The sequence below is a fragment of the Callorhinus ursinus genome, unplaced genomic scaffold, assembly GCF_003265705.2.
Source record: "Callorhinus ursinus isolate GAN/ISIS: 27379988/994484 unplaced genomic scaffold, GSC_fseal_2.0 scaffold7, whole genome shotgun sequence".
Lineage (NCBI taxonomy): Eukaryota > Metazoa > Chordata > Mammalia > Carnivora > Otariidae > Callorhinus > Callorhinus ursinus.
The window spans coordinates 11,063,773-11,078,730 of record NW_027397069.1 but is presented as its reverse complement, the minus strand read 5'-3'; the positions used below and the strand labels follow the sequence as shown (position 1 = coordinate 11,078,730).

Here is a 14,958-nt window from a genome sequence, read left to right as displayed (position 1 = left end):
GAGGGTGGTTGTCTTCAAGCCAAGAAGAGAGTTGTGGGGTAAGAGAAACCCTAGCTCAAACAAGCCTAAATTAAAAAAAAAAAAAGTGCCCCCTCATCTTCAAACTTTCCCTCAAGGAGACAAAATGGCTGCTGTGATTCCAGACTTCATGTCTTCACACCATAACACTCCGGGGTAAGACCTTGTCTTTGGGCTTTACTTCCCAGAAACCTCAGCAAAGATTCCTTTGCAATGTTAAGGCTTTCGGTTTTACATTCGTGTTTGAGACGCTGCAGCCAGGGTTATGGAATAGAGTAATTGACTTAAGACCAGGTTCCCACCCAAAACACAGAGCTGAGGGTCTCAGGGTGGAGATGGGAGAGACTTCTGGATACCTTGTTAAATAAAGGTTTCCAGGGGCTGGGGGGAGGAGAGAATGAGGACTTACTATTTAACGGGCACAGAGTTTCTGTTTGGCATGACCAGAAAGCTCGGGAAATAGATGGTGGTGACAGTGCGTGACAACGCGGATGTACTTAATGCGGCCGAACTGTACACTTAACAATGGTTAAAATGGCAAACTGTATGTTACCTCTATTTCGCCACAAGAAATTAATCTAAAAAATAAACTTGAAAACTTTCTTAACACATTCCACGTGCATGCCAGCTGAAGCCAGTTGGTATTTCATCCCCAAAGTGCCCCTCTGCCATTGAAAATAGTCCTTGGGAACACTCCCTAGCCACAGAACCAGGGCCAGGGCCAACGGGCATAAAAAGAAACCTGCCAAATGTCAACACAGAGAATTATGCTCAGATTGTATTGAACACTGGCCTGTGACAGGGCTCAGGAAATACCGTGCTATTCACGAGAGCAGAGAACCCTTATCTTAGACTGCCAGATATTTCACACGGGGAAATAATTAAGGTCAAGTCTCTTACTGGTGGTTTGAATGGGAAAAAAACAGTGAGCTTTTTAACAAATATTTGCTAGTGACATTTTTTAGTGTCTAGAGGAAGGGAACAAGCTCCAGTGGGGCAAGTGACAGCTACAAATGGAAAATGAGCTGCAGCATCTGTTTTGTCCTGTGTCTATGTATGGTGAGGTACCTACACAGAAGTCTCAGACAAACCTTCCAGAGAGCGGAGTTCTTGCCTTCTGACAGCTACGACAAAGCTGAGCAGATTGCTCTGTGATAAAAGCTATGCCATTGCATCCTGTCTCCAGCAAGTGAAAAACCAGGTGTGAGGCAGCCATCTAGCTGCAAGGTGACTTCACTGTCATGGGACGTTCTGAGCAGCGGTTGTGCGAAAAACAATGAATTTACATCCATCACGCCCTGTGTCAATTTCAGAATGATTTTATCATGCGCGCTCTTGTGCCGCCGCTAAGCTGGAAAATGTGGACTGTGACATACCGAAGCAGAAAAGGAACAAATTTGCATGTTACTGGGCTGGAAGAGCCTTTGATTGTTGGAGACGCCCAATGATGCTGTCAAGCACCGGCAGACAGGGCACCCAGAACGCACCAGATCTCCGCTCCCGGCGGCTGACAGCAAACTATTGACTCAGCACAAGATCAAAGAGTTGGAACTGTCTCAAGTAAAAGCGTTAAAAACACCAAGAAGCCGGCATCTTGATAAGAGGACATTGAGAGGCAAGAAATGCAGAGAGAGAAAGAAAACAACCTTGAGTCTATAATATGTTACAAGCCTCGGAATTGTAAAAATGCCCGATACGAAAAGAAAAGGTGCAGCTCAAATGAGAGTTGCAGAGCTGAAAAGGTTGGAAGTTGTATGCTTGTCACAATGGAAGAAGAGACAGGGGAGCAATAGAGTTCCGCAGGATTATGACTGAGATTACATGTCTGTGTTCAAGGCTGATCACTTGCTTGCACAAGTAGGTCTGTGACTTCAAGCACCGACACATATGCGTTTTAGCTGAGTGTGCCTCCTTGGTGTCAAGCGCAAGACTTTTGAAATACAAATACTCCTTTAAGAAGAAAAGAACTGATCCCTGGCAACAGTCAAGTCAAAGTTTGCTATTTAAAGAAGCAAATAAAAATATTGGAAATGAGACCTTCAGTAGAAACATTAATGATAAATTTGCTGCTTTGGGAATTGGCTTTTCAGCAAAATGAGCCATATAATAACATACCTATCAGTGGGGAATATATTAATGATTCCCTTCAAGAGAGGGTTTCATCTTCTGGCAGCATTCTAAGTGTTTCAAATCTGACTCCCCGATTTTTTTTTTTTTTTTGCCCTTTCCTACTTTCCATAAAAACAGCTACCGTCACCATGTCTGGGATCCCCATTGGAGAGAACCACCAAAGAAAGAGAATAACAGGTAGCTCCATTTTTCTCATGTAAACACGTCTCAAAATAAGCCAAACAAAACAAAACAAAAGGGATTGGGGGGGGGCGCCTGAGTGGCTCAGTCTATTAAGCATCGGACTCTTGATTTCGGCTCAGGTTATGATCTCAGGGTCATGAGATGGAGCTTCACTGAGCGTGAAGCCTGCTTGAGATTCTCTCTCTCCTTCTCCCTCTGAAAAGAGAGAAGAAAGAAAGAAAGAGAGAGAGGGAGGGAGGGAGGGAGGGAGGGAGGGAGGAAGGAAGGAAGGAAGGAAGGAAGGAAGGAAGGAAGGAAGGAAGGAAGGAAGGAAGGAAAAGGAAAAGAAAAAGGAAAAGCCCTGCCCTTTAATTCCCCCTTTAATCTTTACTTGGGTACACATACTAGAAGGGGAAACTATAAAAACTAGATAGCATGCTTTCTTTACCCTTTGAGTCCCTTTTCAATCACTTAATATCAGATAAGCCACTGTGGGCACCCAAATAAATATTTGCTTTTGGTACCATCCTGCCCAATAGTCTAGTCTTGAAAAGTGAATTTTCCACAGTGAAGGACATTTCCTGACACCGTTCACACCCTCGGCTGAACTCAGACACTTAGATCTGGTTTCAGTTCACTGATTCAGTATTTTTTTCAGAAAACTTCTAAAAACTTTTTCAAAATTTGCCAGCTTCTCGATAACAGTTTTTAATTGAAAAAGAAATTTCTCCAACCTCCAGCTATGGTATGATCATATAAATAATATTGTATGATAAATTATCCCCTGTGTATATTTGACAAGCATAAAGGAGTTTTGCCTGGTAGCTGAAATGTTCCCCCAAACTTTTACGGTTTGCTGTTGAACATTCAACATTTCAAAATATATTAAAAAGGAAATTCTAAGAGCCTTAATTATGACTACCTTGCCTGCACAGGAAATCATTTCCTTCTAAATATTGTGCTTTATCTGTTCTGATTTCTGAATTCATGGCAAATCTTTCAGTATTTGTTTTTTGTTTGTTTGTTTGTTTGTTTGTTTGTTTTCCCAACCCAGGCAATTAACCACCGTATTGGAAAACAGCTCTAAGAACTTTACCACATGTTGCAATTTTCTAATAAAACACAAGAGGGCAGGTTTTGCTTTATTGTAAGCCTAATTCCACTGCTGTTCATCAGGACCGTCATTGTGCTAATTACAAATTCAGAAACACTTAATAACATACAAAGTGAATGAGTCATCAGAGTGTGTGCTCTGGCAGTGAAATCTCTACGATTTTAATGAAGGACAAGCTTAAGCTTTTCTATGAGGCATTATTAACGACGCAGGGCACAATTACACTTGGGGGAAACGGTGATAGTTTTAGCAAAGAATGGCTTGAAGAAGGATGGACCAAATTCAGTCATATTACATCCCTGAAGTCTGACTTGAGTCAATGGGGCAAATAACACAAGTAGGTTAAGGATTTTTGCCAAAGAGACACAGTCTTGATGAGAATGTATAAAGCATACACGCTTTGAATAGGAACCTTGAGTTTTGTTTTATTTTCTTTTAGACAACTTCAACTTATCATATTGCTCACAATTTTCTTGCATGTTGTTTTCAAGATTTCATTAAACTACCTGCCAAAGCGTAATTACATTCACAGGGGTTGTTTTCAGCTTGAATTACCCTTGTAGCTAAAGCCAAAGTAGCATGTCATCAGTGGATAGTTTCTGAAGAAATTCGTGGGTCCATCTGCATAAGAAAGGCATTGGTTTGCCTGCCTTCATAATTTGGCCGCTAACTCCTTCCACTGAAACAAGGCTTTTAAGACACCAGATAGTGGAGGACCCTAAAATGATATCAAGAGGTCTTCACTTTCTATCGTAGTCCCTACAAATGGTAGAATTAAGGTCTACCGATGGTGGGAAGAAGAAAATAGCTGGATGCGTACACTTGCATTAGGTTGCACGGAGTAGATGTCCACATAGTGTAATGGACAACTCAGAATCTGAAAGAGAGGTTGTCACTAATTTCATGGCAGGGATTGAAGACCCCACTATCTTATGTTTTATCCAGCACATGTTAAAACAGAAACCAGAGGCCCTGAATGAAAAGTTCTACCTTGAGATCAGCTTATTCCTTAAAGAATGTTTATAAAATACTCAGGATGAGCAAGGCTCTGTGGAAATAGGAAGAGTTCAACCTTGGGTTTTGCCATTGCATTGGGGAGAGTAATTATTTCCCCACTGGCAAGTGAACTGGCTCTTTTCTGTCCCTGTATCAATTAACCACCAACATTTTCTGGGTACTTAAAGTGCTTTGATAAAATGGCATTGGAGCGTAGAGAGAGGTGTCCAATCCGACCTCTAGAAGCTTCCATTCTAAATATGGAAGCGAACTCCACATAACCATTACTTCATTGACTCTAACTTCTTTCTTCTGGGGTCTCCAACAAAATGATTGAACCGGAACGCTTCCCAGGAGGATCAGCAAGTTAGTTGCTACAGGCCCTTGCCTCCCTGGTCAGTGACTTAAGTAGCCACCCTACCCGACCTCCACCCAGAGATCCCTTTAGACTGTGGGCACATCAAAAGTAACTCAACACTTGGGAAGAGGCATGAAGTTGTAATTATGTATTGTATATATATATATACACATATATTCCAATATATGTATACCGAGTGCCAAAAAGATGGGAATTGATGTTCACAAATTAAAAACAATAGCCTCCAAAAGATGAACAATTTGCAAAACATTTATTTTTATTTTCCTCTTTAATAAATTTTTTACTTCTGGTTAACATGAGATTAAAATTATTCATTAGGATGATTATAATTAACAGTGTTAAATCCTAAGCAAGACACAAATTAATATCAAAGAATTTTAGAATTAGAAGGGAATTTAATTCACAAAGGAAAGAGGTTATTAGATTTCATTCACTTCTGGACGTTAGCTTTATAACAGCATCTCTTTTGAAACAGTAATTCATATACATACAATTTTTCTAATTCTGAGGATATAAGCATGTAAAGTGATCTATTCAATTTCTTCAAGGTTGATGTTTTCCCCCCTATCATTGAGAAACATAACCCTACGACGCTTCGTGGTATTTTCTGAGTTTATGTGCATAAGATTCCGTGTAAGTAAATACTAACTTGTTCTTTCTAACAGGTTTGTTCTACCTTTAAATTTCTTAAAAGGCATTCATCACAAATTGACTGTAATGTCAGGAAATGTTAGAAAATTTTATTCCTCTTCTATGAGCTACAAAATTAAGAAATCATTTCTCTTAGGAAGACATTACAAAACATATTTATAAGAAGTTGCATCTTCTATAGATAAAAGTGGCTAAGTATAAATGATTACCCTCTATTTCTACCTCAGATAAACCTTGCTTTAAATAAATTATGCGGGAATGCAATAAATGAAAATTCTGATGTACCAGAGAGGCAAGAGAGAGGTGGTTATTTGCTTTATGGAATTATTCATATAGCTCATCTATAAAAAGTCATTTTCCCTGCTACTCTTATTTTTATTTTATTTTTTTAAGATTCATTTTATTTATTTGAAAGAGAAAGAGAGTGAGAGAGAGCATGAGTGGGAGGGGCAGAGGGAGAGGGAAAATCTCAAGCAGACTCCCAGTGGAGGGCAGAGTGGGAAGCAGGGCTCCCTCTCATGACCCTGAGACCATGACCTGAGCCGAAACCAGGAGTCAGGCCCTCAGTGGACTAAGCCATCCAGGTGCCCCTTCCCTGCTACTTTTAACATGTAATTAATTTCAATGTAACTTTTCGGAGACACACCTACCATGCACAATTATATCTTCATTTCAATATTTCTCTTTTGGTTTAAAAACAGGATGTAAAACTGTATTATTCCCCAACAACCCTGAGTTTGGAGCATAAACCTTCCAGAGTGGAGTATGTTCGTGAAACTTTGCCAAATTTTCTCCATAGATACTGTTAAAGGCAGGAACTGCGATCTATGTGTGGAGGGGTGGGTAAAGAGACCCAAGCAGGGCTTCAGCCCATGAAGGACTCTGGGCTATTTTGATTCTCATCTGCTGAGCCCACTCTCAGATATGCCTATGGCTTTATGAGGCTCGCTCAGACTCAGATTTGGTTCTGATGGGGCTATGTCCATTTCTCCGGCTTTCACAGTCTTATTTTGGGGGGATAACACTGTGTCTTGATGAATCTTGCACCATCTAGCTCCCTCCCCTCTATGTAGAAGGCAGCTAGCTCCAGGGTCCACTTCCCCTTCCCACCCATCCTTCACACACATCCATTCCAGTAGAGAGCAGCTGAAATGAGTGGACAGACAGGCTACCTTCTAGAACTTTGGCCTCACCCCTGAAGCATAGGTACCAGATATGAGCAGATGAAATTTACCTTGCAACCTCAGTAACCGCTAACTTCTCAGAAGTAGGGATCATCTCGGTAAGCCTGAGCATCTTAGTAAATAAAGATGGCTTCATTCTTCTCTCTCACAATAAGATGATTACTTAGTAGAACATAACCATTTAATTCTGAAATGTTATATTTTGTATGGATGGTTTGCTTTTAAATGATAAGACTTCATAAGTAACTGTCAGCACAGTGCGGCATTAATAAAATCGGAAGTCAACTCTTAAAAATAAACCAACTGCAGGGTGCCTGGGTGGCTCAGTTGTTAAGCATCTGCCTTTGGCTCAGGTCGTGATCCCAGGGTCCTGGAATCGAGCCCCACATCGGGCTCCCTGCTCGGCGAGAAGCCTGCTTCTCCCTCTCCCACTCCCCCTGCTTGTGTTCGCTCTCTCGCTGTGTCTCTCTCTGTCAAATAAATAAAATCTTTAAAAAATAATAATAATAATAACAATAAACCAACCGCATTATATGTGGAAAACTTTTCATCTGAGGCTACCTGGTAAAGAAACTGGTTCAGGATCAGCCAAATGAGACCTCAGAGCAATGGAAGTCTACTCAAGTTGTCAGGATTCTAGCCTTACAGCCTTTTTCAGCCATCCCTTCCTGGAAGAAGTGGTTCTATGCGGGTTAGGAGATTTAACACAGTATATTAATTAACTAGAAAACTCTATAATTTAATCTCTCATTTATTTTTCACTATAGAATCAATGTTTACCCAGCTACTGAATCTCATGATATGTCTCCTGTTAAGAACTACAGATTTTGATAAAATCTGGACAAAAGAGAACCAAACTGATCATCCATTCCTTCCTTTACTCTCCGTCCTATTTGAAAAATAAGGCCTATTTTCCTCCTCAAGGCTGTTTTAAAGGCTGGAGAAGAAGAGAGAGAGAAAGGAGAAAAATAAGCCACAGAAAGATGATCAGGAAGGCGTCTAAAAGCATAGCTGTTTATAGCTAACCTCATGGAGACTCAGGAAGCATCTGCCACCCCCACCCCCTGCCCCATTCCCACTGAAGACACTTGGGCTAAGAAAAAACGAACCATGATCTTGCTCAGGTCTCAAGTTACAATGACCTGCAAATTAGAATGAATCTGCTCTATCAGTTGTGTGTGCGCGTGCGCACGCGCACTTCACTCTCATGTCCTTTCAGAACATGAGGAGGCTTAATCAATATGGGGAATTATTATCAGATACCACAAATTGTCAGCTCTACCTTTGTTTGATGGTAGAGATAGCCTCAAACATTCCAGTTTGTGTTTGTTAAACAAGTAAACCAGAGACTACAGCTAAGCATCTTCTGTACTGGGGATGATCACCTTAATAGGAGGGACTGCGTCAAACGTCTTCAGCTAAAGGAAGAACACGGAGTACTAGTTTGTTCATCGGCAGGGTCAGTCCTACAACTTGGCTGGCGCCTCTCCAGGGGAAGGCGTGAGCTCTCTAGGCTTCTTCTGTGTACTTCTTGTTGCTTAAATGTGTCTCCACTAGGGGTGTGTAGCCTTTCCGGAGTCTTCTGTACTGAAGGAAAAACAGCACCACAAAAACACCAGCCAAAGCCCCCAGCATCCCTGCGACCACCAAGAAGGTTGTGGTCCAACCTGGAGTTTCTTCAGCTGGAATTAAAGCAGAAGAGAAGGGTCTTCAACTGGGATTTTCATCAGCTAAATACTCTTAGAGACGAAAAGAATGAACCAATTTGCTTTTCACATGATTTTTGTTGATAAAGCAAAACTATACCAGCTAGAATAAAATTTATCTTCTTCCCCACCAACAATTTGTCATATCCACAATTGTTTTTCTTGAGGAAATGGCATTCCATTATTTAAATACAGCTAATTGCATGTTTTAAATTTCTTACAATAAACATACAGAATAAACCCTCCAAGGAAGTATATAACTACTTTTGTGAGTTAGAAACTCATTTGTTAAAGTGTATGCTAAAGTAGTATCTGGGGAACTGGAAATATACAACCCTCAGGTGGAGAAATTCTGCTATTGTCTCTACCTTTTTATAGGGTGATAAATGTATAAGACAGATCAGATGGGCTGTTATAACAGAAGACATTCAATAGCAGGAGCAGATGAAATTTGTACCCATTTAAAGAGTTGTGAATAAAACCTGAATCTTCCACCTGATAAATCTAATACTCGACTCAAATAATATTTTATAAGCACTCTCCACAAAATTAATGGATTTCATTTTAATGTACCTATGCCTATCTGTTGTGTCTTTTAAAAACTCTCCTATCAGCTGTTTTTTTAAAATTGTTTTAAAGATTTTATTTATTTATTTAAAAGAGAGAGAGCACAAGCAGGGGCAGGGGGTGGGGGAGAGGGAGAGGGAGAAGCAGGCTTCCCGCTGAACAGGGAGCCGGACACAAGGCTCCATCCCAGGACCCTGAGATCATGACCTGAGCCGAAGGCAGACGCCTAACCAACTGAGCCACCCAGGCGCCCTAGGCCAGCTATACTTAAATTCAGTTTCTCTCACCTGGGGTCTTATTCTATACCCTATACTTGCCTAACTGTAAAATCCCCCTTCTAGTTTTTTCCTCCATTCCACAGAGGGCCCTTACTCATCCTGCAGGGATTCCTCCAAGATGACTATAATTTTTCTCCTCCCGCTACAATCCAACATCTGTTGCCAGAACCATCTTCTTAAAAAACAGATGTTTATTCTGACATTTCTTTGTTCAGGAACCAAAAATGATTGTTCTTTTAATTGTGGTAAGATACACATGACATATATTTAACCATCGTAGTCATTTTTAAGTGCTCCAGTCCAAGCATTAGTGCATTCACAGTGTTCTGCCACCGTCACCACTATGGGACTTTTTTCATCCTGCAAAACTGAAATAATATCTCCCCAGTACCCCAGCCCTCCAGCCTCTGCAACCCCCTTTCTACTTTCTGTCTCTATAAATTTGACTACTCTAGAGACCTCACATAAGGGGAATCATACAGTTTTTGTTGTTTTGTGACTGGCTTTTTCATTTAGCATAATATCTTCAAGACTCATGCATGTCATAGCATATGACAGGATTTCCTTCCTTTTTAAGGCCACATAATATTCCATCTGTGCATACACCACACTTGGTTTATCCATTCAGCTATCAATGGACATTGACTTTTCTTTTGTCTATTGTGAATAATGCTGCTATGAACAGAGGTTTACAGATAATCTGTTTGGGTACTTGCTTTCAATTCTCTGCTGGATCATAAGGTAATCTGATGTTCAATTTTTTGAGGAGCTTCCATATTGTTTTCCACAGAGGCCACGTACCACCCTGCATTCCTACCAGCAGTGCACGAGGCCTCCAATTACACCACAGCCTCATCAGCACCTATTACCCACTGCTTGGTCAGTAATAACCATCCTAATGGGTAGAAAGCGGCCTCTCATTGTGGTTTCTGCCTAGTTTTTAAGGCCCTCTGTAACCAGGCTCTTTTCACAGATCCAGATTTAATTCAGGGATTCTTCTTCCCAAGGCTTCTCCAGCCAGGCTTCTTCACGCAGTCCTCTACACAGACTACACCTTTCACAGCACTGTTCCCTGCCCTTCTTCAATTTAACATGCTCTCTTCTCTCCGCCTCCCCTACAGAAGATCCATCATCTCTTTGAATCTGACTGAAGACCCCTCCCCTTCAAGAAGTCTTTCCCAAAATTGGACAGCCACATGCAGAAGAATGAAACTGGACCATTTCCTTACACCACACACAAAAATAGACTCAAAATGGATGAAAGACCTAAATGTGAGACAGGAGTCCCTCAAAATCCTGGAGGAAAACACAGGTGGCAACCTCTTCGACCTCAGCCGCAGCAACTTCTTCCTAGAAACATCGCCAAAGGCAAGGGAAGCCAGGGCAAAATGAACTATTGGGACTTCATCAAGATAAAAAGCTTTTGCACAGCAAAGGAAACAGTCAACAAAATCAAAAGACAACAGACAGAATGGGAGAAGATATTTCCAAATGACGTATCAGATAAAGGGCTAGTATCCAAAGTCTATAAAGAACTTATCAAACTCAACACCCAAAGAACAAATAATCCAATCAAGAAATAGGCAGAAGACATGAACAGACATTTCTGCAAAGAAGACATCCAAATGGCCAACAGATGCATGAAGAAGTGCTCAACATCACTCGGCATCAGAGAGATACAAATCAAAACCTCAATGAGATACCACCTCACACCCGTCAGAATGGCTAAAATTATCAAGTCAGGAAACAACAGATGTTGGCGAGGATGCGGAGAAAGGGGAACCCTCCTACACAGTTGGTGGGAATGCAAGCTGGTGCAGCCTCTCTGGAAAACAGTATGAAAATTCCTCAAAAAGTTGAAAATAGAGCTACCGTATGACTCAGCAATTGCACTATTGGGTATTTACCCCAAACATACCAGTGTAGTGATCCAAAGGGGTACGTACACCCCAGTGTTTAAAGCAGCAATGTCCACAATAGCCAAACTATGGAAAGAGCCAAGATGTCCATTGACAGATGAAGGGATAAAGAAGGTGTGGTATATACATACAATGGAATATTTTGCAGCCATAAAAAAAAATGAAATCTTGCCATTTGCAACGACGTGGACGGAACTAGAGGGTATTATGCTAGGTGAAATAAGTCAGAGAAAGTCAGAGAAAGACAAGTATCATATGATCTCACTGATAAGAATTTGAAAAACAAGGCAGAGGATCATAGGGGAAGGGAGGGAAAAATGAAACAAGACGAAACCAGAGAGGGAGACAAACCATAAGAGACTTTTAATCTCAGGAAACAATCTGAGGGTTGTGGAGTGGGGGTGGGGTGGGGATATGGGGTGGCTGGTGATGGACATTGAGGAGGGTATGTACTATGGTGAGCGCTGTGAATTGTGTAAGACTGATGAATCACAGATCTGTACTTCTGAAAAAAAAATAATACATTATATGTTAAAAAACAAAAGAAGATAATAGGAAGGGGAAAATGAAAGGGGGCAAATCGGAGGGGGAGATGAACCATGAGAAACTATGGACTCTGAGAAACAAATTGGGTTTTAGTGGGGAGGGGGGTGGGGGGATGGGTTAGCCCCGGTGATGGGTATTAAGGAGGGCACATACTGCATGGAGCACTGGGTATTATACGCAAACAATGAATCATGGAACACTATATCAAAAACTAATGATGTAGTGTATGGTGACTAACATAACATAATAAAATAAAATTTAAAAAATAAAAAAAAGAAGGCTTTCCCAAATGCCCCACTTCCTTCTCCAAACTTCAGCTATAGTTATGTCTCTCTAGGCAAAATTGTAAATTTCTTTGTCAGACCAATACGTGAAACATGAATTTGTGTCTCCTAATGAGTTAACACATTCTGGGCAAATTCAGACTCTCAGTCTACACCTGTTAATTAGCTGATGTTGGAGGAATGGAAGTAGGGGCAAATGCACATCCCAAACTTTGTGATTGTTACTATGTTCAATTCCAGAGAAAAGAGAATGAAGTTTCAAAAAGATATCTCAGTTGTCCTGAGAAAGGAAACTTTAAATCAATAAGGAAAACAAGCAAAGTTGCAGGACTAGAAGGAAAAGCAAGGGACAGATTCCAGGGCTTAAAAGACTGAAGTCAGAGAGAGAGAGAGAGAGAGAGAGAGATGTCAGCTCACAGGTCACTATGATTACACCATAGGCAGAGATTTAGGGAAGATAGAATAGACACAAGTGGAGAAAACTCACCAGCAGATGCGCTGTGTGTTTTTTTGGGTTCTGGACAAAATAAGATATTTTTTATTATTTTGTCTTTTCTTTCTCAACCTGTCCTAAGATTGTTTAAACGGCCCATGGAGCTATATTGGGGCTTGGGCAAATAGAAAAATATGTGCCCATATATATACTTATCAAAATATCCTGCCATATTTTTAACCAAGTGGAAAAAAGCTAATAAAATATCTACAGTGTAAAAACATGACTTGAAGAACTTTAATTAAGAACACATATACGTGAAGCCCCATGCAGCCCAGTCTGTTGGCAGGCCAACATCAACCTCATAAACCCACCCAACAGGGCTGGTATGGGCTAATTGGAAATAACTGGTCTCATTACAAAATAATGCAGGGTTGAATAAGCAACAATAACAACCGCCTGTCTTTATTTAAAATCTTGATAGTGTATTCATCGTTTTTGCTTTAACTTTGATTTTAAGAAAATATTACATTACATTATTGTTTATCTCAATTACTGAATTTTTTGGTCTCCCCTTGAACTTTGTGTTCAGGGCAAGTGCTATACTCACTTCACCCTGAACCAAGCCCTTCCTTCAAATGATGATTCTCCAAGTCCTGATGACCTCCATCCACATGTGGCTAGTGCATTTTGATTTTATTGGCTAGACATTTCAAACCAGTTTCTTATTAATTCAGATTATTTATTTATTATATATTTATTATATGCTATTATTTATTAATTCAGTCATCAAACTAGTCCCTTTTCTGATATTTAATTGGTAGTTTAAAGGCTCATTTTGTTTAATATATATATTCTAGAAAATTGTTAATAAAATTAATTAGTACTGAGTACTGAGTACTTGAATATAAGGTCTTGGTTTGCATTTTTGAAAAGAAAGAAAGGTCCTTCGGAAGATGAATGGATTATCCCCATAGAAGTTGTATTTGTTACCTGGCAGATCAATGGCATAGCTATAGCCAAGTTGGTCTGCAGTTAAAAAGAATTCCTCATTTGTCACCGGAGGGAAGAAAGGAACCATGTTATACATCCGATTGTGACCAATGGGTGCCAGTTCCTGAGGCCAGGCATCCACAGAAGGATTGGATCTTTTCATCCACTCATCAAAAATGGCGTCGGTAAAGGAATGAAGTACCTGCAAGACAATTGAACATGGCATTTGACATTGATCTGTCTGTCCCAATCAGGCCAATCTCATTGGAGCTTTCTCTAAAGTGGAATGGGGTTCTTCTGGACATGAGGATCTTCTCTATACCCAACCGTATCTTGGTGACATCCCCACTGACATTTTTAGTTACGTTTTCAAGGCTGCCTGGCATCTCTCCAAACAGGATCATCAACCCCTTGTCAAGTGAACAAATGAAAGTTCATTTGCAGATTTAACACTGGTTTGGGAACAGCGGATGCCTTTCCTAAGTGAGTGTTAATTATTAAGTTGGAGAGAAGGGCAAGTATAAGATAGATATCTTTGGTTTTGGTGGGGTTTTTTTTAAAGATTTTTTATTTATTTATTTGAGAGCGAGAATGAGAGAGAGAGAGCACATGAGAGGAGGGAGGGTCAGAGGGAGAAGCAGACTCCCTGCTGAGCAGGGAGCCCGATGCGGGGACTCGATCCCGGAACTCCAGGATCATGACCTGAGCCAAAGGCAGTGGCTCAACCAACTGAGCCACCCAGGCGCCCTGGTTTGGTTTTAACAGAAGAGGAAGAAGAGGCTGTGTTTAACAATATCGAAACACAAATGGAGAGGAAGGGAAGGGAAGGGAAGGGAAGGGAAGGGAAGGGAAGGGAAGGGAGGGAGGAGAGAGGGAAGGAGGTGGGGAGGGAGGAAAGAAGGAAGGAAAAAAATCTCCAAAATGGGTTTTCAGATTTTTCCCAGCAGGACAACCCTTCTATGTACTCATTTCATAACACTCTCATTTGAATTTTCAGTGTTAGGCCAGCAAAAGAAAGTCTAAAAAATGTTGTGATGTGCACGGTGCTCATTTTTATTTTCTCAAGGAAGTTATTACAATCCTTCTCAATTACAGCAATTATTATATGTTTTAAAATATTAACAGCAAAATTTCCACATTTATAGCCCCAATTTTGCAACACAACATAAATGTGAGAGTTCAGCCCAACTTTAATGCTGGGTTCCTCTTTTATTTCTAGGCTGTAAGTTCAAGGACCTAGGGACACTGTTCCCTTCTCTTCCCCTGGGTCCCAAGTGCTGTCATCCCGGAGCCTGTCATATGGGGATTGGGGAGTATTTATTCCAATAAATGCTTATCAAATGAATTCATGAATTCATTCACCCTTATTCCTTGTACTCCAATTAGAGCACTGGTCAAATTATACTATAACTTGTTACTATTTTCTTTAACAACACCCCTAACTCCTAAAGGTCAGAGATCGGGTCTTTTTACCTTTGAAGCATCAGCTTAGCATGCAACCTGGACAGAGCTGATGTTTAAATAAGAATTTGTTGTCTGAAGACTGTGCCATGCAAAGTAGTTTTGTCTTTTGTACAATTCAACTAAAGAGGCCCCTT

General features: G+C 40.6%; 1 protein-coding gene across 1 annotated transcript in view; it reads right to left on the bottom strand.

Annotated features, from left to right (window-relative positions):
- Window positions 1–8,068: 8,068 nt before the first annotated feature.
- DCT (dopachrome tautomerase) overlaps window positions 8,069–14,958 on the bottom strand; it is a 34,556-nt gene continuing 27,666 nt past the window's right edge. The window contains exons 7-8 of the mRNA XM_025875267.2: window positions 13,361–13,562; window positions 8,069–8,316 (exon numbers count right to left, since the gene is read on the bottom strand). Coding sequence (XP_025731052.1) covers window positions 8,144–8,316; window positions 13,361–13,562 — 375 coding nt within the window. The 3' untranslated portion in view covers window positions 8,069–8,143. The remainder of the gene's footprint in view (window positions 8,317–13,360; window positions 13,563–14,958) is intronic.